General features: G+C 48.1%; 1 protein-coding gene across 4 annotated transcripts in view; it reads right to left on the bottom strand.

The window, feature by feature from the left end:
• The window catches only part of ARIH2 (ariadne RBR E3 ubiquitin protein ligase 2), a 72,527-nt gene that overhangs the window by 17,725 nt on the left and 34,353 nt on the right, over positions 1-20,449 (bottom strand). For all 4 annotated transcript variants that reach the window (XM_029051604.1, XM_029051606.1, XM_029051605.1 and 1 more), the window contains 5 exons: positions 19,908-19,975; positions 17,912-17,975; positions 13,121-13,265; positions 12,174-12,295; positions 2,456-2,565 (listed from right to left, as the gene is read on the bottom strand). In XM_029051604.1, the coding sequence (XP_028907437.1) occupies positions 2,456-2,565; positions 12,174-12,295; positions 13,121-13,265; positions 17,912-17,975; positions 19,908-19,975 (509 nt within the window). The remainder of the gene's footprint in view (positions 1-2,455; positions 2,566-12,173; positions 12,296-13,120; positions 13,266-17,911; positions 17,976-19,907; positions 19,976-20,449) is intronic.

The following is a 20,449-nucleotide window of genomic DNA, read 5'->3' as shown; positions in this document are numbered from 1 at the left end:
CCGCCCCCTCACCGACCAAATGAACAAGAATTTATTTTGTCAAAAGCACCGGACATGGAGAAATTTTAAATCATTTCAAATGACATCTTAAATGCTAAATAGAGGAAAGGACCATAATGACTACGAGTTTAAGAAGTCAGGAAATGAGAGGCATGTGCTCAGATAATTTGGTCATGTCCCTGCCACACACACACCCCTTCAGCTACATGTAAACCAGCTTAAGCAACAAAGACTCTCTCCCTTTTTCCGTCTCTGTGGCCGTTATTCGCCTATCACAAACGTGAGGAATTTGAGGTTCGGGACCCCTAGAAAACTAGTAGGGTATAGAACCGCCTACCCAAATTTGTTAGTGAAGGCAGAAAGGAAAGTGTGTGGAAAAACAGGGTGTTGGGCACCACAGGGTTTGTGATGGATCAACAACTGAACGAAAACATAAGGTTTTTTGGTGTTTTTTTTTTAATGGTACTGTAAGCTCGTTGTGGGCAGAGAATGTGTCTACCAACTCTGTTATATTGTACTCTCCCACGCACTTAGTACAGTGCTCTGTATACAGTAAGTGCTCAACAAATACAACTGACATTGACGGTTAAGCACTTACCATGTGCGAGGTACTGTGCTGAGCACTAGGGTAGATGATAAGAATTATGGTATTTGTTCAGCAATTACTATTTGCCAGACACTGTACTAAGTGCTGGGGTGGATACAAACAAATTGGGTTGGACACAGTTCCTGTCCCATGAGATGAGGCAGAGAGAAGTGACTTGCCCAAGGTGACACAGCAACCAAGTGGCGGAGTCAGGATTAGAACCCATGACCTTCTGACTCCCAGGCCCGTGCTCTATCCACTATGCCATGCTGATTCTTAGATACAAGCTATTCAGGTCGGATACAGTCCATGTCCCACATGGTGCTCACAATCTTAACCCCCATTTTACAGATGAGGTGACAAGCACAGAGAAGTTAAGTGACTTCCCAAGGTCACAAAGCAGACAAGTGCCAGAGGATTAGAACCCAGGTCGTCTCTCAGGCCCAGGCTCTTGCCATTAGGCCACGCTGTTTCTCAACAACCCGTGGAAAGAGAGTTGTAGCCTGAGCTTAACTTGAACAGAGAAGTGTTAGGATAGCTCTAAGTTCTTCTGAGAAGAACCAAATCTCAGCTGTGTTGGATCATGATGCCCAAGAACAAAGCAAGTCAAGTGATAAGAGCAGTAAGGGCAGTTTTACATCTGGGAGTTTTATCTTGGAGAGAAGAGGTCAATTTATTGTGTGCTTGAAAGCGAGCAACACAATAAAACAATTTTGGGTGGTACTGTACCTGACTGAAGATCTGTTTATCAACATCCTAAGACCCACACAGAAAAATAAGCAACTAGGCTTGTCCCTTACGGAACAGCTGGAAAACACCCTATGCTGGGCTGGACTGTGACAAGAGGTATGTGGAACTCCTTTCAGAATTCAATGGAGAAATGAAATCGGACAACACAGCAAGTTATAATAGACGTGAAAGCTTTAAATTTCACATTTCCAGACTTCTGTCCTCAATTTAAGATTTAAAATTGGGTTTCTAGGGACACCTAATAATGTTGGTATTTGTTAAGCGCTTACTATGTGCCGAGCACTGTTCTAAGCGCTGGGGTAGACACAGGGGAATCAGGTTGTCCCACGTGGGGCTCACAGTCTTAATTCCCATTTTACAGATGAGGGAACTGAGGCACAGAGAAGTTAAGTGACTTGCCCACAGTCACACAGCCGACAAGTGGCAGAGCTGGGATTCCAACTCATGAGCCCTGACTCCAAAGCCCATGCTCTTTCCACTGAGCCACGCTCCCTCTCAAAGCAATGGTTTGAGAGCAATGGTTTGGAAAGCTTCCTCCCTTTCAATAAAGCAATGGTTCATCTTCAGAGACTCCTTATTTTGAAGACAACTGACAACAGGTTGCTATTGTGACCTATTCTAATGCTCAGAAGGTGCCAGACATAGAAATGGTATTTTCTAACTGGGGTGAAATTTTGAACTGATGGAAAAGAATTTCAAAACTAGGCTCTCCCTAATTAGCTGAAAAGCCAATTCAGCAAAGATTAGACACAGGGAAACAATTAATGTTTTCTGTGCACACACACAGACAAGTCACAATCAGCAATCACACGGCCCCCTTAAGGCAAACTTTTGCCATCTTTCAAGGACTACAATCCTTTAGATCTCTAAAAATCTAAGAATGTACCCCAGGTTCCTTGAAGATCAGAGTGCCCTACACATTTATCAGGCAAACTCTGGGCTAAATACCCATACCAAATCCTCACACCTTTCACTCACAGGGAAAACCCTGTTCTCAAGACTACCGACAGAGTTCCACCTATCCAAAAGGTCCTTGTTGTCCCTTTGGGTGGCTGAAGAGGATGATAGAAGTGAGGCCAGGAGGTCTTTTGGGGTTAATGTTTTATCTTCGTTTCTTACCAGAAGACCTCGTTGCATCGATTGCACTGGACACGGCGAGCTTTGGGCTCCTGTACCTGAATAACCATTGGGCAGTCTGCACCAGGACATAGCTGCAGCTGATAATGGCTCTGGAAAGAAAGCAGGGAAAATGTTAGCAATCGTGGGCTTTTATTAAAAAAAAAAAAGTGTGACAATGTGATCTCTCAGTCAATTGTTCTTATTGCACGCTTACTGTGTGCAGAGCACTATGTTAAGTGCTTGGGAGAGAACAATGAAACAATACAACAGACACATTCCCTGCCAACAATGAGTTTACAGTCTAGAGTAGAACTTAAGTCTGTTATCTGATACAAGAAAGTACAGAAAGAGGTACCATTTTAGGTTTTGCTTTAAAAATCTTCATTAGACACCCACCAAATACAGCACATAGATATTACCAGAGTCAAAAAGACGGTGAACAGTGAGTCTGAATCTAATAAAGATCAAAGTCTACAATCATCATCAATGGCAGTTATTGAGAGCTTACTGTGTGCAGAGCACTGAACTAAGCGTTTGGGAGAGTACAATACAGAAGACATGTTCGCTGCCCACAACGACCTAGGGTGGGACCGGTAAGGAGTTTAGAAAGCACAAATCAGCTTTAATTCTCTTTAAAATGAAGTCATGGCAAGAGCTCCACTGGTCAGTGACATCCAGGGTTTCAGTGACAAAGGAATATGAGATTGTAAACTCCATAAAGCCAGATCTTCTACTTCCACTTCCTGCTCCAGGTGTCTGGTGCAGTGCTCTGCACACAGTAAATGCTCAATAAATACTGATTCATCCATGACATTTATTGAGTACCTACCAAATGCTAGGCACCAGCATTTAATAACAATAATAATGATGGTATTGGTTAAGTGCTTACTGTACCAAGTGCCAGACTAGATTAAAAAAAACATCAGGTCCCACATGGGGTTCACCGTCTAAGTAAGAGAGGGAACTGGTATCGAATCCCCATTTTGCAGATTAGGGAACTGAGGCACAGAGAAGTTAAGTGACTTGCCCAAGGTCACAGAGCAGGTAAGTGGTGGAGCTGGCATTAGAACCCAGCTCCCATGACTTCCAGGCCTGTGCTCTTTCTACTAGGCCACAAGGCTTATTTATTACTATGGAGAGCACAAAAGGAACAAGATCCATGGCTCCCTACCCTCAAGAAGCTTACGATTTAATGGAGGAAACAGATGAATACTCTTGACAGATTGTGAAAGCCGGAGGAAGGACAAGGAAAAAAGCCGGAAGCAGTATAAACGCATCAGGATGAAACGGTTGAGCAAAGCACTGAACGTACAGATAATTACCCAAATTTAAAAAAATAATACACACATATAGAAGTGCATGTTGGGCTGATGCAACTGGAGTTTTGAAAATTAACCGGGGAAAACTTACTGGAAGAGTGGGATATGAGAAGGGATTTAAGGATGGGGGTCTCGTTATATCCCGGCTAGACTACTTGTGTCAGCCTTCTCTCTGACCTCCCTTTCTCCTCTCTCGCCCCGCTCCGGTCTATTCTTCACTCCGCTGCCCGGCTCATCTTCCTGCAGAAACCATCTGGGCATGTCACTCCCCTTCTTAAACAACTCCAGTGGTTGCCTATCGACCTCCGCTCCAAACAAAAACTCCTCACTCTAGGCTTCGAGGCTCTCCATCACCTTGCCCCTTCCTACCTCTCCTCCCTTCTCTCTTTCTACCGCCCACCCCGCACGCTCCGCTCCTCTGCCGCCCACCTCCTCACCGTCCCTCGGTCTCGCCTATCCCGCCGTCGACCCCTGGGTCACGTCCTCCCACGGTCCTGGAACGCCCTCCCTCCTCACCTCCGCCAAACTGATTCTCTTTCCCTCTTCAAAACCCTACTTAAAAAAAATCACCTCCTCCAAGAGGCGTTCCCAGACTGAGCTCCTCTTCCCCCTCTACTCCCTCTGCCATCCCCCCTTTACCTCTCCGCAGCTAAAGCCTCATTTTCCCCTTTTCCCTCTGCTCCTCCACCTCTCCCTTCCCATCCCCACAGCACTGTACTCGTCCGCTCAACTGTATATATTTTCGTTACCCTATTTATTTTGTTAATGAATTGTACATCGCCTTGATTCTATTTAGTTGCCACTGTTTTTACGAGATGTTCTTCCCCTTGATGCTGTTTATTGCCATTGTTCTTGTCTGTCCGTCTCCCCCGATTAGACTGTAAACCCGTCAAACGGCAGGGACTGTCTCTATCTGTTGCCGACTTGTTCATCCCAAGCGCTTAGTACAGTGCTCTGCACATAGTAAGCGCTCAATAAATACTATTGAATGAATGAATTTGCGTGGGGATGCAAGGAGGAGGAGTTTCAGTCTGGAGCAACAGTTCAGACTAGGGGTCAGAGGTGGGAGTTAAGAATAAGGTACGATCAGAGGACAAGTTGGGTCAGAGTGATGGAGAGAGCAGGTGGAGAGCCTAGAAACCTATGAGTTTCTGCTTGACACAAAAGGAGATGGTTAACGGATGGGGGCTTGAGAGGAGCAGACAGAAGCATGTCCAATGAAACTGCAAGATGATGATCCACTCAGCAGCGCAGAGTATGAACTGAAGGAGGTGAGGGGAAAGGAGACCAAGGAGGAGGCAGATACAATAGTTTAAGTGTGCTACGGCCAGAGGTTGCACCAAGCTCCAAGATTTTTTTTTGGTTTTTGGCTTTTGGTGGTGTTTTTTAAATATGGTATTTGTAAGTGCTTACTATGTGCCAGGCACTGTACTAAGAGCTGGGATAGATGCAAGATAATCAAGTTGGACACAGTCTCTGTCACACAGGGGGCTCACAACCTTAATTTACATTTTACAGAGGAGGTAACCAAGGCACAGAGAGGTTAAGTGACTTTCCCAAGGTCCCACAACAGACAAGCAGCAGAGCCACAATCAGAACCCAGGTCCTTCTGACTCCCAGGCCTCTGCTCTATCCACTCTGATCTAGATGAAAGGCCGTGGGCCGGGGAGTCAGAGGACCTGGGTTCTAATTCTGCTCCACCTCGTACCTGCTGTGTGACCTTGGGCAAGTTACTTCACTTCTCTGTGCCTCATTTCCCTCATCTGCAAAATGGGGATTCAAGACCTGTTCTCCCTCCTACTGAGACTGAGAGCCCCACGTGGGACCTGATGATCTTGAATCTATCGCAACGCTTAGTGCAGTGCTTGGCACAAAGCACTTAACAAATACCACTATTATTGAGAAGTAGCATGCTGTGAGTCAGAAGGACCTGGGTTCTAATCCTGGTTCCGCCACTTGTCTGTTATGTGACCCTGAGCAAGGCACTTCACTTCTCTGCACCTCATTTACCTCATCTGTAAAAACAGAGATTGAGGCTGGGAGCCCCATGTGGGACATAGGCTGTGTCCAACCTGATTAGCTTGCACCTACCCTAAAGCTCAATACAGTGCCTGGCACATAGTAAGTGCTTAACAAATGCCATAAAAAAAAGTGCTCGAGTGGAGAAGATGGGGAAGGTTGGGGAAACGCTTGAAAGAGAGAGATGAAAGGCAGTGAAGTGTTGAGGGTCATACCAAAGTTGCAGACTTCTGGGACAGGGAGGATGGTGGTGTTATTGACACAGATGGCAGAGTTAGGAGAAGGGCTGATTTTACTAATGAGGTTGAAAGGAAACAAAAAAAGCATATTGTAGAGGATTGGTCAAAGAGTACAGTCATCTTCTTTTAGCACCTTTTCACAATAGTGCTCTAGAAATTTAATGCTGGCATTACAAACTCATTTCCAAATAGCTGCAAAATTTACATTGGCTTCAGCACTCCCCTTTGAAATATTCTGCCTGACTTGGTAGAGAATAATAATAATATAATAATGTTAGTATTTGTTAAGCGCTTACTACGTGTAGAGCACTGTTCTAAGCGCTGGGTGAGTCTCAGACCGCCGGGCCCCCTTTTCCCAGCCGAATCAGCCACCACATGGACTCCGGAGCTCTCCTCCCAGGCGGCGGTTCCTTGGGCTGCCTGCCCCCCGTTTCCAGGCTAGCTGTTTAGCAGCCTTTTGCCCACCGACCACCGACTTTAGTGGCTTTTTGGCCGCCGACCGCCGACTCATCCACGCCGAGACCACCGCCCCTCCCGGGAAACTGAGGCTTGTCATCGCCCGGACCCTTGGAGCCATTACCTCATGGGCTGGGGATCTCTGCTCCCCTGAGGCGCAGCCTCGGCCCGCCCGGCCCCGATTCCCGACAAGCCCCCCTTTCGCCTCCCGCTCGCCGACTCATCTGCGCCTCCTCCGCCTCCCCCGGGGAGCTGAGCCTCGGACCGCCCGGACCCGCGCCCGCCTCAGCCTTTCGCAACCTGGACCTCCGCACCCCCGCTCGGGAACTTCGACACTAAGGATCTTCGCCCCCACAGACCCCCAGCCACCAGCTCCCATTCCACCCGCCCCCGCTCGGGCCCGGGGACATTACGCTCCCCTTCTCGATCCTGGGGACATTGTGCTCCCCTGCTTGGCCCTAAGGACATTGTGTCCTCTGGGGACATTGTGTCCCCCTGCTCGGGCCCGGGGACATTGTGCTCCCCAACCGCTCTCCCACTCCGCCCGAGGCAGCCATTTTGGGAAGCCCCCACTCTGCCTGAGGCAGCCATTTTGGGAAGACCTCACTCCCTCTTCCCCCTTGAGGTGATTCATCTCCCCCGCCCCCGCCCCAGGCGACGATGTCCTTGTTCTCAGCATGTTACCTTACCTTAGCCGCCGCCTACGGCCGCCACCCATCCTGGACAACCTCAGGGCCCCCCCGCCGCCACAGGGACATTTGGTCATGAGCTCTGGGACTCTCTCGGCCGCTGGCCGCTTGACTTTGAGTCTGATTGGGTAGGGTCGGCTCGTCCCCCGACCCTGGTCATCGCCTGCTTATTAACACTATTGTATTGTGTCTTACTGTACCATGTTGCTATATTAGCGATTTCGCTTGTTATTGTTTATTGTCGTCAGACTTTGAGTTTGATCAGATCGCCCCTTAATCGAGCCTACCCCCGACCCTGGTCATCGCCCGCTTATTAACACTACTATATTGTATCATACTGTATCATGTTGCTATATTAGCACTACTGTATTGTATCATACTGTATCATGTTGCTATATTACTGATTTCGTTTGTTACTGTTTATTGTTGTCAGTGTTGCCACCCACCTCCCTGGCCTCGTCATGTCCCTCTCCCCCCCCTTCCTATCCTCCCCTTCCCCTCTCTTGCTCAGCTCTTTCCCGCTCTCTCCTCTGTCTCCTCCCCCCTCCCCTCCCCCGCCCTAGAACCCCACTTTACCAGCGCTACCCCTCTTCCCCCTCCCCCTACTCTTCCCCCCACCAAACCCCCTCCTCACCCCCTCACCCCTTCTCTCTTCCCCACCCACGTCCCATCCCAGTCCTCTTGTCCCACCGCTACCCCTCATCCCCCTCTCCCCGTCCAGGGCCCCGCCACCTCCTTCCCATCCAAACCCTCCCCTCCCCCCGGCCTTCCCCCCCTCCCCCCCTTGCACCCACAGCTACTTTCAAGTGTGGCCTCTGGAACCCCCGCTCTATTACAGGTAAGCTACCTTTCATCCATGACCTTTTCCTCTCCCGCTCTCTCCTCCTCCTCGCCCTTTCGGAAACGTGGCTCTCTCCCGAAGACACGGTCTCCGCCGCCGCTCTCTCCGGCGGAGGCCTCTCCTTCCCCCACTCCCCCAGACTCACCGGTAAGGGAGGAGGCGTCGGCTTCCTCCTCTCGCCCCGTTGCCGCTTCCGCACTATCCCTCCTCCCCCCTCCCTCTCCTTCCCCTCCTTCGAAGCCCATATCATTCGCCTCTACCACCCACTCCAGATACTTGTCGCCGTCATCTACCGCCCTCCTGGTCCCACCTCCGACTTCTTCAACCACCTTGACCCCTTTCTCACCTCCCTTCTCTCCTTCTCTCTGCCCACTCTGATCCTTGGAGACTTCAACATCCATATGGATGTACCCCACGACTCCTCTGCCGCCCGCCTGCTATCCCTCCTCGACTCTGCCGACCTCCTCCTCCACCATACCGCGCCCACTCACCGACTCGGTCACACCCTCGATCTCGTCATCTCCTACCGCTGCACTATCTCCTCCCTCACCAACTCTGAAATCCCTCTCTCTAACCATAACCTTCTCACCTGCCTCATCTCTCACACTCCCTCCCCCTGCAAATCTTCGCTACTGCTCCACAGAGACCTCCGCTCTCTCGATCCCATCCGTCTTTCCATAAGCATCTCTCCTCACCTTGCCGCCCTGTCCTCACTTCCCACTCTCGATGATCAGGTCTCCGCTCTCAACTCCACCCTCTCTACTCATCTCGACTCTCTCGCCCCCCTTTCCCTCCGCCGCTCTCGCTCCACTAACCCACAGCCCTGGATCACCTCCTCCGTCCGCCTCCTACGCACCTATGCTCGAGCTGCTGAGCGCTGCTGGCGAAAGTCCAAGCACCAAGCCGACCTCACACACTTCAAATTTATCCTTTCCTGCCTTAACTCTGCCCTCTCCTCCGCCAGGCAAAACTTCTTTCTCCTCCCTCATCGACACCCATGTCCGTCACCCCCGCCGATTGTTCCGGACTTTTAACTCTCTCCTTAGGCCCCCTGTTCCTCCCCCTCCCCCATCTCTCACCCCCAATGATCTGGCCACCTTTTTCCTCACGAAAATCAACACAATCAGGTCTGAGCTCCCCAAAGTCACCCCTCCGTCTCTCCCCTCCCCTCCACCAACCCTCTCCCCTACTTTCCCATCCTTCCCTGCAGTATCCTCAGAGGAGATTATCTCCCTCCTCGCAAGTGCCACCCCCTCCACCTGCGCCTCGGACCCCATTCCCTCTCACCTTCTTAAAACCATCGCCCCTGCCCTCCTCCCTTCCTTAACTTCTATTTTTAACCACTCAATCTCCAAGGGCTCCTTCCCCTCTGCCTTCAAACATGCCCACGTCTCCCCCATCCTAAAAAAACCCGCTCTTGACCCCACTTCCCCCTCCAGTTATCGCCCTATCTCCCTACTACCCTTCCTTTCCAAAATCCTAGAACAAGTCGTCTACAATCGATGCTTAGAATTCCTTAACTCCCATTCTCTCCTAGACCCCCTCCAATCTAGCTTCCGTCCCCTCCACTCTACCGAGACTGCTCTCTCTAAGGTCACCCATGACCTCCTTCTTGCCAAATCCAATGGCTCCTACTCCATTCTAATCCTTCTTGACCTCTCTGCTGCCTTTGACACTGTCGACCATCCCCTCCTCCTCCATACCTTATCTCACCTTGGCTTCACGGACTCCGTCCTCTCCTGGTTCTCCTCTTACCTCTCTGGCCGGTCATTCTCGGTCTCCTTCGCTGGCACCTCCTCCCCCTCCCATCCTTTAACTGTTGGAGTTCCTCAAGGGTCAGTTCTTGGCCCTCTTCTGTTCTCCATTTACACTCATTCCCTCGGTGAACTCATTCGCTCTCACGGCTTTGACTACCATCTCTACGCAGATGACACGCAGATCTACATCTCCGCCCCTGTCCTCTCCCCCTCCCTTCAGGCTCGCATCTCCTCCTGCCTCCGGGATGTCTCCACCTGGATGTCGGCCCGCCACCTAAAACTCAACATGAGCAAGACTGAGCTCCTCATCTTCCCTCCCAAACCCGGTCCTCTCCCAGACTTCTCTATCACCGTGGATGGCACAACCATCCTTCCCGTCTCTTGGGCCCGCAATCTCGGTGTCATCCTTGACTCGTCTCTCTCGTTCACCCCACACATCCTATCCATTACCAAGACCTGCCGGTTTCACCTCTACAATATTGCCAAGATCCGCCCTTTCCTCTCCACCCAAACGGCTACCTTACTGCTACGGCCTCTCGTTATATCCCGGCTAGACTACTGTGTCAGCCTTCTCTCTGACCTCCCTTCCTCCTCTCTCGCCCTGCTCCAGTCAATTCTTCACTCCGCTGCCCGGCTCATCTTCCTGCAGAAACGATCTGGGCATGTCACTCCCCTTCTTAAACAACTCCAGTGGTTGCCTATCAACCTCCGCTCCAAACAAAAACTCCTCACTCTAGGCTTCAAAGCCTTGCCCCTTCCTACCTCTCCTCCCTTCTCTCTTTCTACCACCCACCCCGTGTGCTCCGCTCCTCTGCCGCCCACCTCCTCACTGTCCCTCGGTCTCGCCTATCCCGCTGTCGACCCCTGGGCCACGTCCTCCCGCGGTCCCCGAACGCCCTCCCTCCTCACCTCCGCCAAACTGATTCTCTTCCCCTCTTCAAAACCCTACTTAAAACTCACCTCTTCCAAGAGGCCTTCCCAGACTGAGCTCCTCTTCTACCTCTACTCCCTCTGCCACCCCCCCTTTTACCTCTCCACAGCTAAACCCTTTTTCCCCTTTTCCCTCTGCTCCTCCACCTCTCCCTTCCCATCCCCACAGCACTGTACTTGTCCGCTCAACTGTAGATATTTCCATTACCCTATTTATTTTGTTAATCAATTGTACATCGCCTTGTTTCTATTTAGTTGTCATTGTTTTTACGAGATGTTCTTCCCCTTGACTCTATTTATTGCCATTGTTCTTGTCTGTCCGTCTCCCCCGATTAGACTCTAAGCTCGTCAAATGGCAGGGACTGTCTCTATCTGTTGCCGACTTGTTCATTCCAAGCGCTTAGTACAGTGCTCTGCACATAGTAAGCGCTTAATAAATACTATTGAATGAATGAATGAATACAGGGTGGCTCAGTGGAAAGAGCACGGGCTTGGGAGTCAGAGGTCATGGGTTCGAATGCCGGCTCTGCCACGTCTCAGCTGTGTGACTTTGGGCAAGTCACTTAATTTCTCTGTGCTTTAGTTACCTCATCTGTAAAATGGGATTAAGACTGTGAGCCTCATGTGGGACAACCTGATTACCTGTATCTACCCCAGCGCTTAGAACAGTGCTCTGCACATAGTAAGCGCTTAACAAATACCAACATTATTATTATTATACAGGGTAATCAGGTTGTCCCATGTGAGACACACAGTCTTAATCCCCATTTTACAGATGTGGTAACTTAGGCCCAGAGAAATTAAGTGACTTGCCCACATCACACAGCTGACAAGTGGTAGAGCCAGGATTCAAACCCATGACCTTTGACTCCCAAGCCCGGGCTCTTTCCACTGAGCCACGGTGCTTCAATTTAGCATTAGATAATGACATATGGCAGATCTGTTAACACAAGGTGCTTCTGGGCTAAATAGAATGTGAAAGATAACACTTTGGAAAATTGAGCACTGTACTTACATAGCTATATCAAAATCTAATGCAAAAATCTTTGGTAAAAAAAAATTCCATCACTGTTGATCACTTAACTATATTTGTGGTTTGTTTTGTTTTTTAACCGCTATTAACACCATCTCCACGGAAGCCAACCGAGAGCGGGGTACAACAGTATTCAATAGACCAAGTAGCAAAGACAGAGTTTCTCTGAGGGCTTTAGGGATAGGGATGCTGAGGTGGGGTGGGAGGGAAGTTGGGGAGGGGGAGGGGGAAGTGCTAAAATATTGGAAACTTCTCCGGTACTAATACTAACATTCTGAATGGGCACAAAGTACTTGATATACTTTGCCACAGGCCTAATTTTAGAATTTAGTATGAAGACAGTGATATCAAAGATCAGACAGTGGTCTCGTGAAAAATGGGACAAAAGCAATTAGAGGGAGTCAAATACTTCAGGAAGATTTTTTTAAGTAATACCTCCACATAGTCCCTGAAGAGGTAGCGCCTGTATTTGTCTTTCAATTCCTCGCTAGGCAGCAACGGAAACACAAAATCCTCTGGAGTTCTGAGAAGGCAGTCCTGAGCCATACAGGTGACCTCTATTAAACAGAGACAAAGTAACGAAGAGCACTGTTGGAAAGACATATATGAAAAAAGCAAAAGCGGTGGGTTCCCAACACAACTTTGCCAGCTTAAGGGGTAAATATCAAATACCAGAGGGAGTGCCAACTCATTTACGTTTCCAGAAAACGGGACCACGGTGACCGTTACAATCCACCATTTCTTATAAATCTACTTATTTCCCCCAGACAACAGTAAACAGTCTAAAAGGAGGACAAGCTAATCTAACCTTTTAGATGCTGCTCTATTGCTATAGTGTGTAAAGTACTCATCAGTGCCAATACTTTACACCAGCAGTAACACCAAAAAAAGTTTTAGGGTTCAATTCACCAGAGAGTCTGTCCACTGAGTCCGTTATATTGCACTCTCCCAAGTGCTCAGTACAGTGCTCGGTACACAGTAGGCTCTCAATAAATACGACTGATTGACCCCAACTGCCACTTCCTAAAGGACTTTGATCTCTTCGGTGAGAGGTCCATTTCCTATCCCTGGCAGGATCAGATTTTAAAGACTGTAATTAAGATGCCAATGGTCGTTTCAGACGGCGTCAGTCTTGATATACACATCTCTCTCAAGAGTTAAAACAAATGATTGGAATACACTCAGAGTGCATTACTCAAGGAGTTGTCCACAATGAGGATGTGATGGGCCAAAATCCTAGCAATTGGACTGCATGACTGGGAAACAAGAGCCAAACATGTGTCTGCCAGCGATTCTGCTTCTCTTACAGCTTTGAAAAGTAAGTCAGATCAACTCTTTCCTCAACATGTTCTTTTTCTCCGTCAGATTCGTTCTCAACTCACCAACTCCTACCCCATCCTTGACCAGAACTACACAGTGTTGCTCCCAGCAGCCGCGGCAAAACTGGTGTTGGCAAGCGAGAGAGAGTAAGTTCTCCTTTCGGACATACTGCATACATACGGCGCAGTGAGAGGAAAGTGCCATTGCCTGGGGGAAAAAAGTGTCACATTAGCTCAGTAGGCATCTGCAGACCTTTGCGATAAAGATGCACCAAGTCCAACACTCCTGAAGCTCCATCTCAGGCACATCCTCCCTGCCAATAAACAACAGGATTCTTTGAGATAGTTTCTTCATCATCAGCACTAATAATATTTGAGTGCCTTCCTGGTGTGAAACAGTACACGTATCAATGAGTAAGTCCTGGTTTAGGTTCTAAGGAGTTTAAAAACCTTTAGTTCAATTTGATTCTGCCCTTATTATGCTAGTTGCCACGTCAGAAGGTACAAAAGTCCTGATCCAAAGTTCCCCCCAACTCCTAGTCTTTGAACTTGTTTTGTTCTGTTTTGTTGTCTGTCTCCCCTGTTTAGACTGTGAGCCCGTTGTTGGGCAGGGATTGTCTCTATCTGTTGCCGAACTGTACATTCCAAGGGCTTAGTGCAGTGCTCTGCACACAGTAAGCACTCAATAAATACAATTGAATGAATGACTGAGGACATAAGGATTTGGAGATTAAAAAAAAACAAAAAACAACAAATCTGTGTTCACAATTGCTGCCTTTTATCCCGTCCCACAGGCTTCACAGATTGGGGGGATCAATATGATTATGGACTGAAGAGCTGGATTAAAAAAAATTCAAAATAGGAAGCAGGTCAATCATAGTAAGAAGCCAGAATTAGTACATTTCAAACCTGTTTCTTTCTCAGGAGTCAATCCCTCCTAGACCGTGTCTAATTCCCACATGTTTATTCTCTCCCAGCACTTCGTACAGTGCTGTGCACACAGTAAGCGCTTCATAAATACTATTATTACTACTATTCTATTACTTCAGTAACTTCACAGATGTATTTTATTACAAGCACCATATTAAAACTTCCTGGCTATTTCATCATCAAATAACATTCCTTGAGCATCTGAGTATGGAGCGCTATGCTAAGAACCTGGGAACATACAATAGAAGACATGGAGCAGTGTGGCCTAGTGCGAAGAGCACAGGCCCGGGAGTCAGAGGACCTGGGTTCTCATCCCAGCTCTGCTACTTACCTGCTCTGTGACCTTGGGCTGGTTAATTCACTTCTCCGGGCCTCAGTCCCCTCATCGGCAAAATGGGGATTCGATACCTGTTCTCCCTCCTACTTAGACTGCGAGCCCCATATGGGACCCGATGATCTTGTGTCTACCCCAGCGTTTAGGACAGTGTTTGGCACATGGTAAGCGCTTAACATGTACCACCACAACTATTAGTTATTATGATTCCTGACCCCAAGGCACTTACAACCTAATCGGGGAGACAACTGGACACAAACAGCCCAATATCCAATAGTGACGGAATCTCCCGTTACAGACAGCGAACGAGGCTCAGTTCAGCCGCAGAGACTTGTGGGCTGTGAACCTGGGCAAAGGAATTGACTACAGCACTAGGGGTTCGCACAGCTCCGTACCTGCCTGTCATGTTCCTTCCAGTCGGGGCAACGGGTGAAGCATACTGAGAAGTGCGCACGGTAATTTTATGTACAAAATCCATTTACATCCAGCCATCGCAACGTAGTGCTGGTGCTGTGCCAGAGTACTCTACACTGGCAAGCAGTTCCTATGGCAGCCTTCTCGCCGGCCCCGGCTGCTCGTTTTTGTCAAGATTCCTGCCAGGCCCGTCCACTATTTAAGACACCCTAGGTGATTCTTTGGTCAGAAATCTTTACCGCTGATGGTACAGCCCCAGCAGGCCCTCCCCTACTTCTTTCCGGTTTTCTTCTGCCCCAGCCCTTGTCGGGGTGAGCTGTGCCTCGGACTTTGGGGGCGGGAGACACAAGAGATAAAATATAAAGGAATGAAAATAAAACAGGTATGCCTGTGCACGTGAAACTCTGGGGGAGTCATCCTTTGGGAGTTGGTAGCTGAAGTCCCGCAGGTGTATGAGCTTCCCGAGAGAATGCGGACAGCGGCCACAGCGTAGGGAACCCAGAAATAAGGCTTGCGGGACCCACGGGGCTAAAGGGAGAGGAGTGGAAGAGGAGCCAGCGAAGGAAATGGAGAAAGCTTGGTGAGAGAATAGGCAACTACTACGTTGGCAAAAATCAAGTCTGGAGCGTTCCGAGGAGGAGGAGAATGTCTAATGGTATTAAAGGCATCCAAGAGTTTGAGAATTAAGACAGAAGAGAAGTCGTTAGAATTAACCAGGTGGTCAGGGAAGACTTTCTTGCATACTGTTGACAAAAGGAAACCTGTTCAGTGCAAACGTGGATTACGCCGATTCCTCGTACACATTAAACCCATAGATTACCCATGCTCTGCGTTCCCCTCAGTTGCCGAAGCGCAGAGAGGAGTCAGCCACTCTGCAATCTCCCTGATACCTGAGAGCCCAGGCTTCAGTGAGGCCTGAGACCTGACTTTGCGCTCCCCCATATCCTGATCCTCCCAATCACCATCCAAGAGCACCTACCTCCCGCAACTACGGAGCCTGCCAAAGAGCCAGCTCTCTGAGCTTTACCTCCGGAATGCCGTAAACCATTTGAACCTTTGAGTTCAAAGCAGATAACAGGGCTCTAGAAGGATTAAACTGAACTGACTCCAATAGTCTTCAGTAGCTACTCCTCTGTTATTAGTTACTCCTCTGTTATTATGGATGGTACTGGTGGCTTTTGAGTGTTGGGATTTTTTTTTTCTTTGCCTTACTGTCTCCCCATTGGAGACTGTTGAGCTTGAGGCAGCGTGGCTTAGTGGCAAGAGCACAGGCTTGGGAGTCGGAGGACTTGGGTTCTAATCCTGGCTCCGCCACTTGTCTGCTGGCAAGTCACTTAACTTCTTTGGGTCTCAGTTACCTCATCTGTAAAATGGGGATTAAGAGTGTGAGCCCCACATGGGACAACCTGATTACCCTGCATTTACCCCAGGGCTTAGAACAGTGCTTGGCACTTAGTAAGCCCTTAACAAATACCATAATTATTATAATACTGTGCTTGGCACGAGGTAGTGCGAGTGATAAATTGCGATGACAGCAACTCTGCTGGGAGGGAGAAGAGCAAGGGCAAAGGGGAGTAAAAATTAATTAGTACACTATAATCACACAAAAAGAAACTAGTAAGTTGAAGAATCACTGCCTTAGTTAAGCCTTGAGGATAACAGTGTCCTAAAGGTACTTCCACTGCTCTGCTCTCCAAAATCTTTACAGTCTTCTCATTCAAGTCATTCTTCGGCCTTTTTATAGATTCCATGAGCCAAGATCTCTCTAAGGCAGGTGGAGGTCATCTGTCCCAGGTTTCTCAGCAGGACGGAGTTTCAACTTCCCAGAGTTGAGAGCTGTGACACCTCTCACTACAAATGCTACCGGTCAAAAGGTTTCCTGATACCCATTGGGCTATTAAGCACATTTAGGCAAACTTGCACTTGCCAGTTATTATGATCACCAAGATGTATACAATTTATTGCAATCTAAGAGAGGCATTTAAAAAAAAAAAAGACCCTAAGACCCCTCTAGACTGTAAGCTCATTGTGGGCAGGGAAGGTGACTACCAACTCTGTTACACTCTACTCTCCTAACAGCTTGGTTCAGTGCTCTGCACACAGTAAGTGCTCAATAAAAACGACTGATCCTTGTCCTCCGCCATTTCACTGCTTGCATGATGTTCTTCCACCAAGGAAGAAAAATAACCTCTCGGTATCTGCGATCGCCTGGAGCCACCACTGCAATGTTTCAAAATAGTTTTTCGACTGAACAGAGCATAGACAACCCACGTTTTAGCATTACTGCGAGCCACTCCCATATCAAGTGTAAACAAGAGCAGTAAATTCCTGCTAACATTCATATTTCCCTTCCCATCATAGCCCATCTCCAAAAGACAATTGTACAGAAAAATCCTAGCTAAGACATCACCACCTCCTCCTCCTAGAATAATTTAAAGACTGTAGAAGGTTTTAGTCTTTACAAGCCACACTTCATCTCAGAACCAAAAGTGGAGCTGTCACACAAAACTTAAGTCAGAGGGAGGCTTTGATTGGGTGGAAAAACCTTCTAGAACCGTGGCAAACTAGTGTACAAAATTCAATCTCTAGACAAATGCCACTCCACAACCTGGCTATAACGGTATCCCTATGCATCCAGGCCAAAGAAATAGCTTAACTTGAGGAATTCATCCCTATCAACCCCTTTGCTCAGCTTCTGTTTTTCCACTGTCTCTAGATCCCTAGAGAATTAATAACAAAAACAACAACCTCTGGGACAACTGGCCCCATTTTCTCTCGTTCTTCATAGAGCTCCAGGAAAGTATCTTATTTCAATTTCCAGTAACCAAAAATGACGGGGCCAGAAAAGGATAGCAGACAATGCAGATTTTCTCCACGTCTCTTTCCTGCCTCATTTCCCCACAAGAGTCTCCTCTAGTCTAGTCCTGAGTAGCTGCAGTAGTTTACCGCCCCCCTCTCGCCCCCGCCCCCCCCACCATCTGTGTGGAAACTATTTTCACCCAACAACTGCAAAGGAGGATTGAGGCCTATATTTGAAACAGGAAATATCTTGGACACGTCTGATTCTAAACAAAGCTATAATTGCATCGGACAATGTTGTGAAATAGTAGTCTCTAAACAGAAACATGAAGAATCATTGCAGCACGAAATGTCAATGGAAGAGAGAGGATGCTCACATGTTTCAACAGGCTGGGCTGAACTCGGGCCTCGACCAGCAGTTGAGCAGAATTGGACTTGTGTCTAGAAGACAAAAATCAATTTGCTTAAATGTGTAGGGAGTGAATTAGGAACCTCAACACAGCAAAGCATTTATACCTTCAAACAAATGCAAAAATCCCCTCAATGGAATAGGGTAGCCCGGGGATCATCTAAAAGACATCACCACTGCTGATTTCAGCCACTAATCTTCTTCCTTTTGGTCTCTGTACTAGAATCTTTCACTTGATGTGGTACATTAAGATGTTTCCTCAGCCTGGCCGGTCATTGTGCACACGCCTCCCCCACTCTTCAAAATCCTCCAGTGGATACCCATTCCTCACCAGGTCAAGCAGAAACTTCTGATCATTGACTTCAAAGCTCTCAATCAGCTCTCTCCCTGCTACTTATCTTCTCTTCTTTCCCACTAACACCCCACCTCACATGGTTCATTCCTCTCAAGCCAACCTATTCATTGTGCCTTTTTCTCTACTCTCTCTCCACCAACATCCTGCTCATGCTCTCCTTTCTGCCTGGAGCTCTCTCGCCCTTCACACCCGGCAGAACGCTGCCCTCCCCATCTTCGAGGGCCTTTTGAAATCACAACTCCTTGAACTCAAAAATCCTCCAGGAGGCCTTCCTTGCTTAATTTCTCCTCTCCCCACCCTACGTTCCCAACTGCCATTTCAACACCTCAGCACTCTTCCCTCCACAGAGATGTATATTTCTTTATGTTCTACTACTTCCCTCCCATCTGTGGTTTATTTTTAGTGTCTATCTCCTCACCTCGATTCTAAGATCCCCGAGGGTGGGGATCATGTAGTGTGGCCTAGTGGAAAGACCACAGGCCTGTAAGTTAGAGGATCTGGGTTCTAATCCTGGCACTGCCACTTGCCTGCTGTGACCCTGGGCAAGTCACAACTTCTCGGCCTCAGTTTTCTCATCTGTAAAATGGGTATTAAATCCTCCTCCCTTCTACTTAAACTATGAGCTACACATGAGACAAGGACAGTCGACCTGACCTATCCGGTGTTTGGCACGGTGCTTGGCTCATTGTAAGCGCTTAAACACCACTATTAAGAGGTGGAAAGGGCACTTTTCTAACCTTGGAAACGGGACTCGGCCATTACCTCCTTCCCTGCAGCCCTGTTATATGAGCTCGAAATGGGTTAAAACACAACCCACTCTAGTTTAAAGAAGATGTGTATAGGAATCTTAGGTTTCGGACCCAGGGAAGAAAACAAGAATTCTGCCTTGACTATCTCAAGTGACATGATATATGTGAATCTGTGGAATTGCCAACAACTATAAACCAGCCTTTACTGTATGTCCCCATCAGAGAGGGGGTTGGAGGGGAGGAGCTTTTTGGTTGGGCTCCTTTCAACTTTCATACTCTTCAAACCTAGTATCTCTTCTGATGAGATGGATTCGTCTCTCTTGCCAATTATCAAAGCGAATCTCCTCCTGGATGGGTTGCTTTTGAAGAGTGAAATGAGGAACATAAACGACTGTAATCGCAGAGGCTCAACGCCTGCCTCAATAAGTACCCCTACATCTCAAGAAACCTTTGTAGAACGGCTGAAAAAAATGTGACTTTTCTAGTAATGATAATGATTGTGGCATTTGTCAAGCACTTACTATGTGCCAAGCACTGTTCTATGTGCTAGGGCAGATATAAGATAATCAGGTCAGACACAGTTCCTGTCCTATCTTACATGGGGCTCACAGTGAGTAGGAGGGAGAATGGGTGTTGAATCCCCATTTGACAGATGAGGTCACAGAGCAGGCAAGGGGCAGAGACGGGATTAGAACCCTGGTCCTCCGTCTTCTAAGTCTCTGCTTTCCCTCCAAGCCTCACTGCTTCTCTAAGACCAACTGCTTCTCTAGTAAATTATCTACTAGCAAATACTTCATTTGGAAAGGTGCAAATTCATTTTAGAGTCTAAAATGCAAATAACCTCCCCACTCCCTACTTACCTTTCCAATATCTCTGAGACTTGCCAATGGAAATTAACTAATATAAGTTTAGCAACTGAATGGGACACCTGGAAAGAAATGAAGGGAAAAAAAAAAGAAATCAAATTTGAAAAGCACTTCCAGGGATTCCTACATGTTTAAGAGCTATTTATTAAACCTTCCCCAAACCTAATACTCTACTGGTACAGTTCTGGCTGACATAAGGAGAGTTTACATGAGGCAACGCGGATGCCCCTACTAGGTTAGTTATCTCAAAGTAGGCAACATCACACAGATCCCATAACCAAACTTTGAGCTTCAGGGTTCAAAAGGCTCGGGCTCTGCAAAGGTGGCACAGCGCTGAAAATAGGCAACGGTCCTTATTCCTCTGCACTGGCTTGGGAATGACAAGTGAAAAGGCAAAGTCGCTCGCCCACCCTGTAGGCCTTTTACTGCTAAAAGGACCCCAAACCCCAACAGTTATCAGCAGCATCGACTGAGCGCCTTCCTGGGTGCACAGCACTGAATGAGGCGTGTGGGGACATGTAACAGTCAGCTCATTG

This window comes from Ornithorhynchus anatinus, chromosome X1 (genome assembly GCF_004115215.2).
Source record: "Ornithorhynchus anatinus isolate Pmale09 chromosome X1, mOrnAna1.pri.v4, whole genome shotgun sequence".
NCBI classification, from domain to species: domain Eukaryota; kingdom Metazoa; phylum Chordata; class Mammalia; order Monotremata; family Ornithorhynchidae; genus Ornithorhynchus; species Ornithorhynchus anatinus.
Note: the sequence above shows the minus strand (reverse complement) of the source record. Positions and strands in the feature narration are given on the sequence as shown.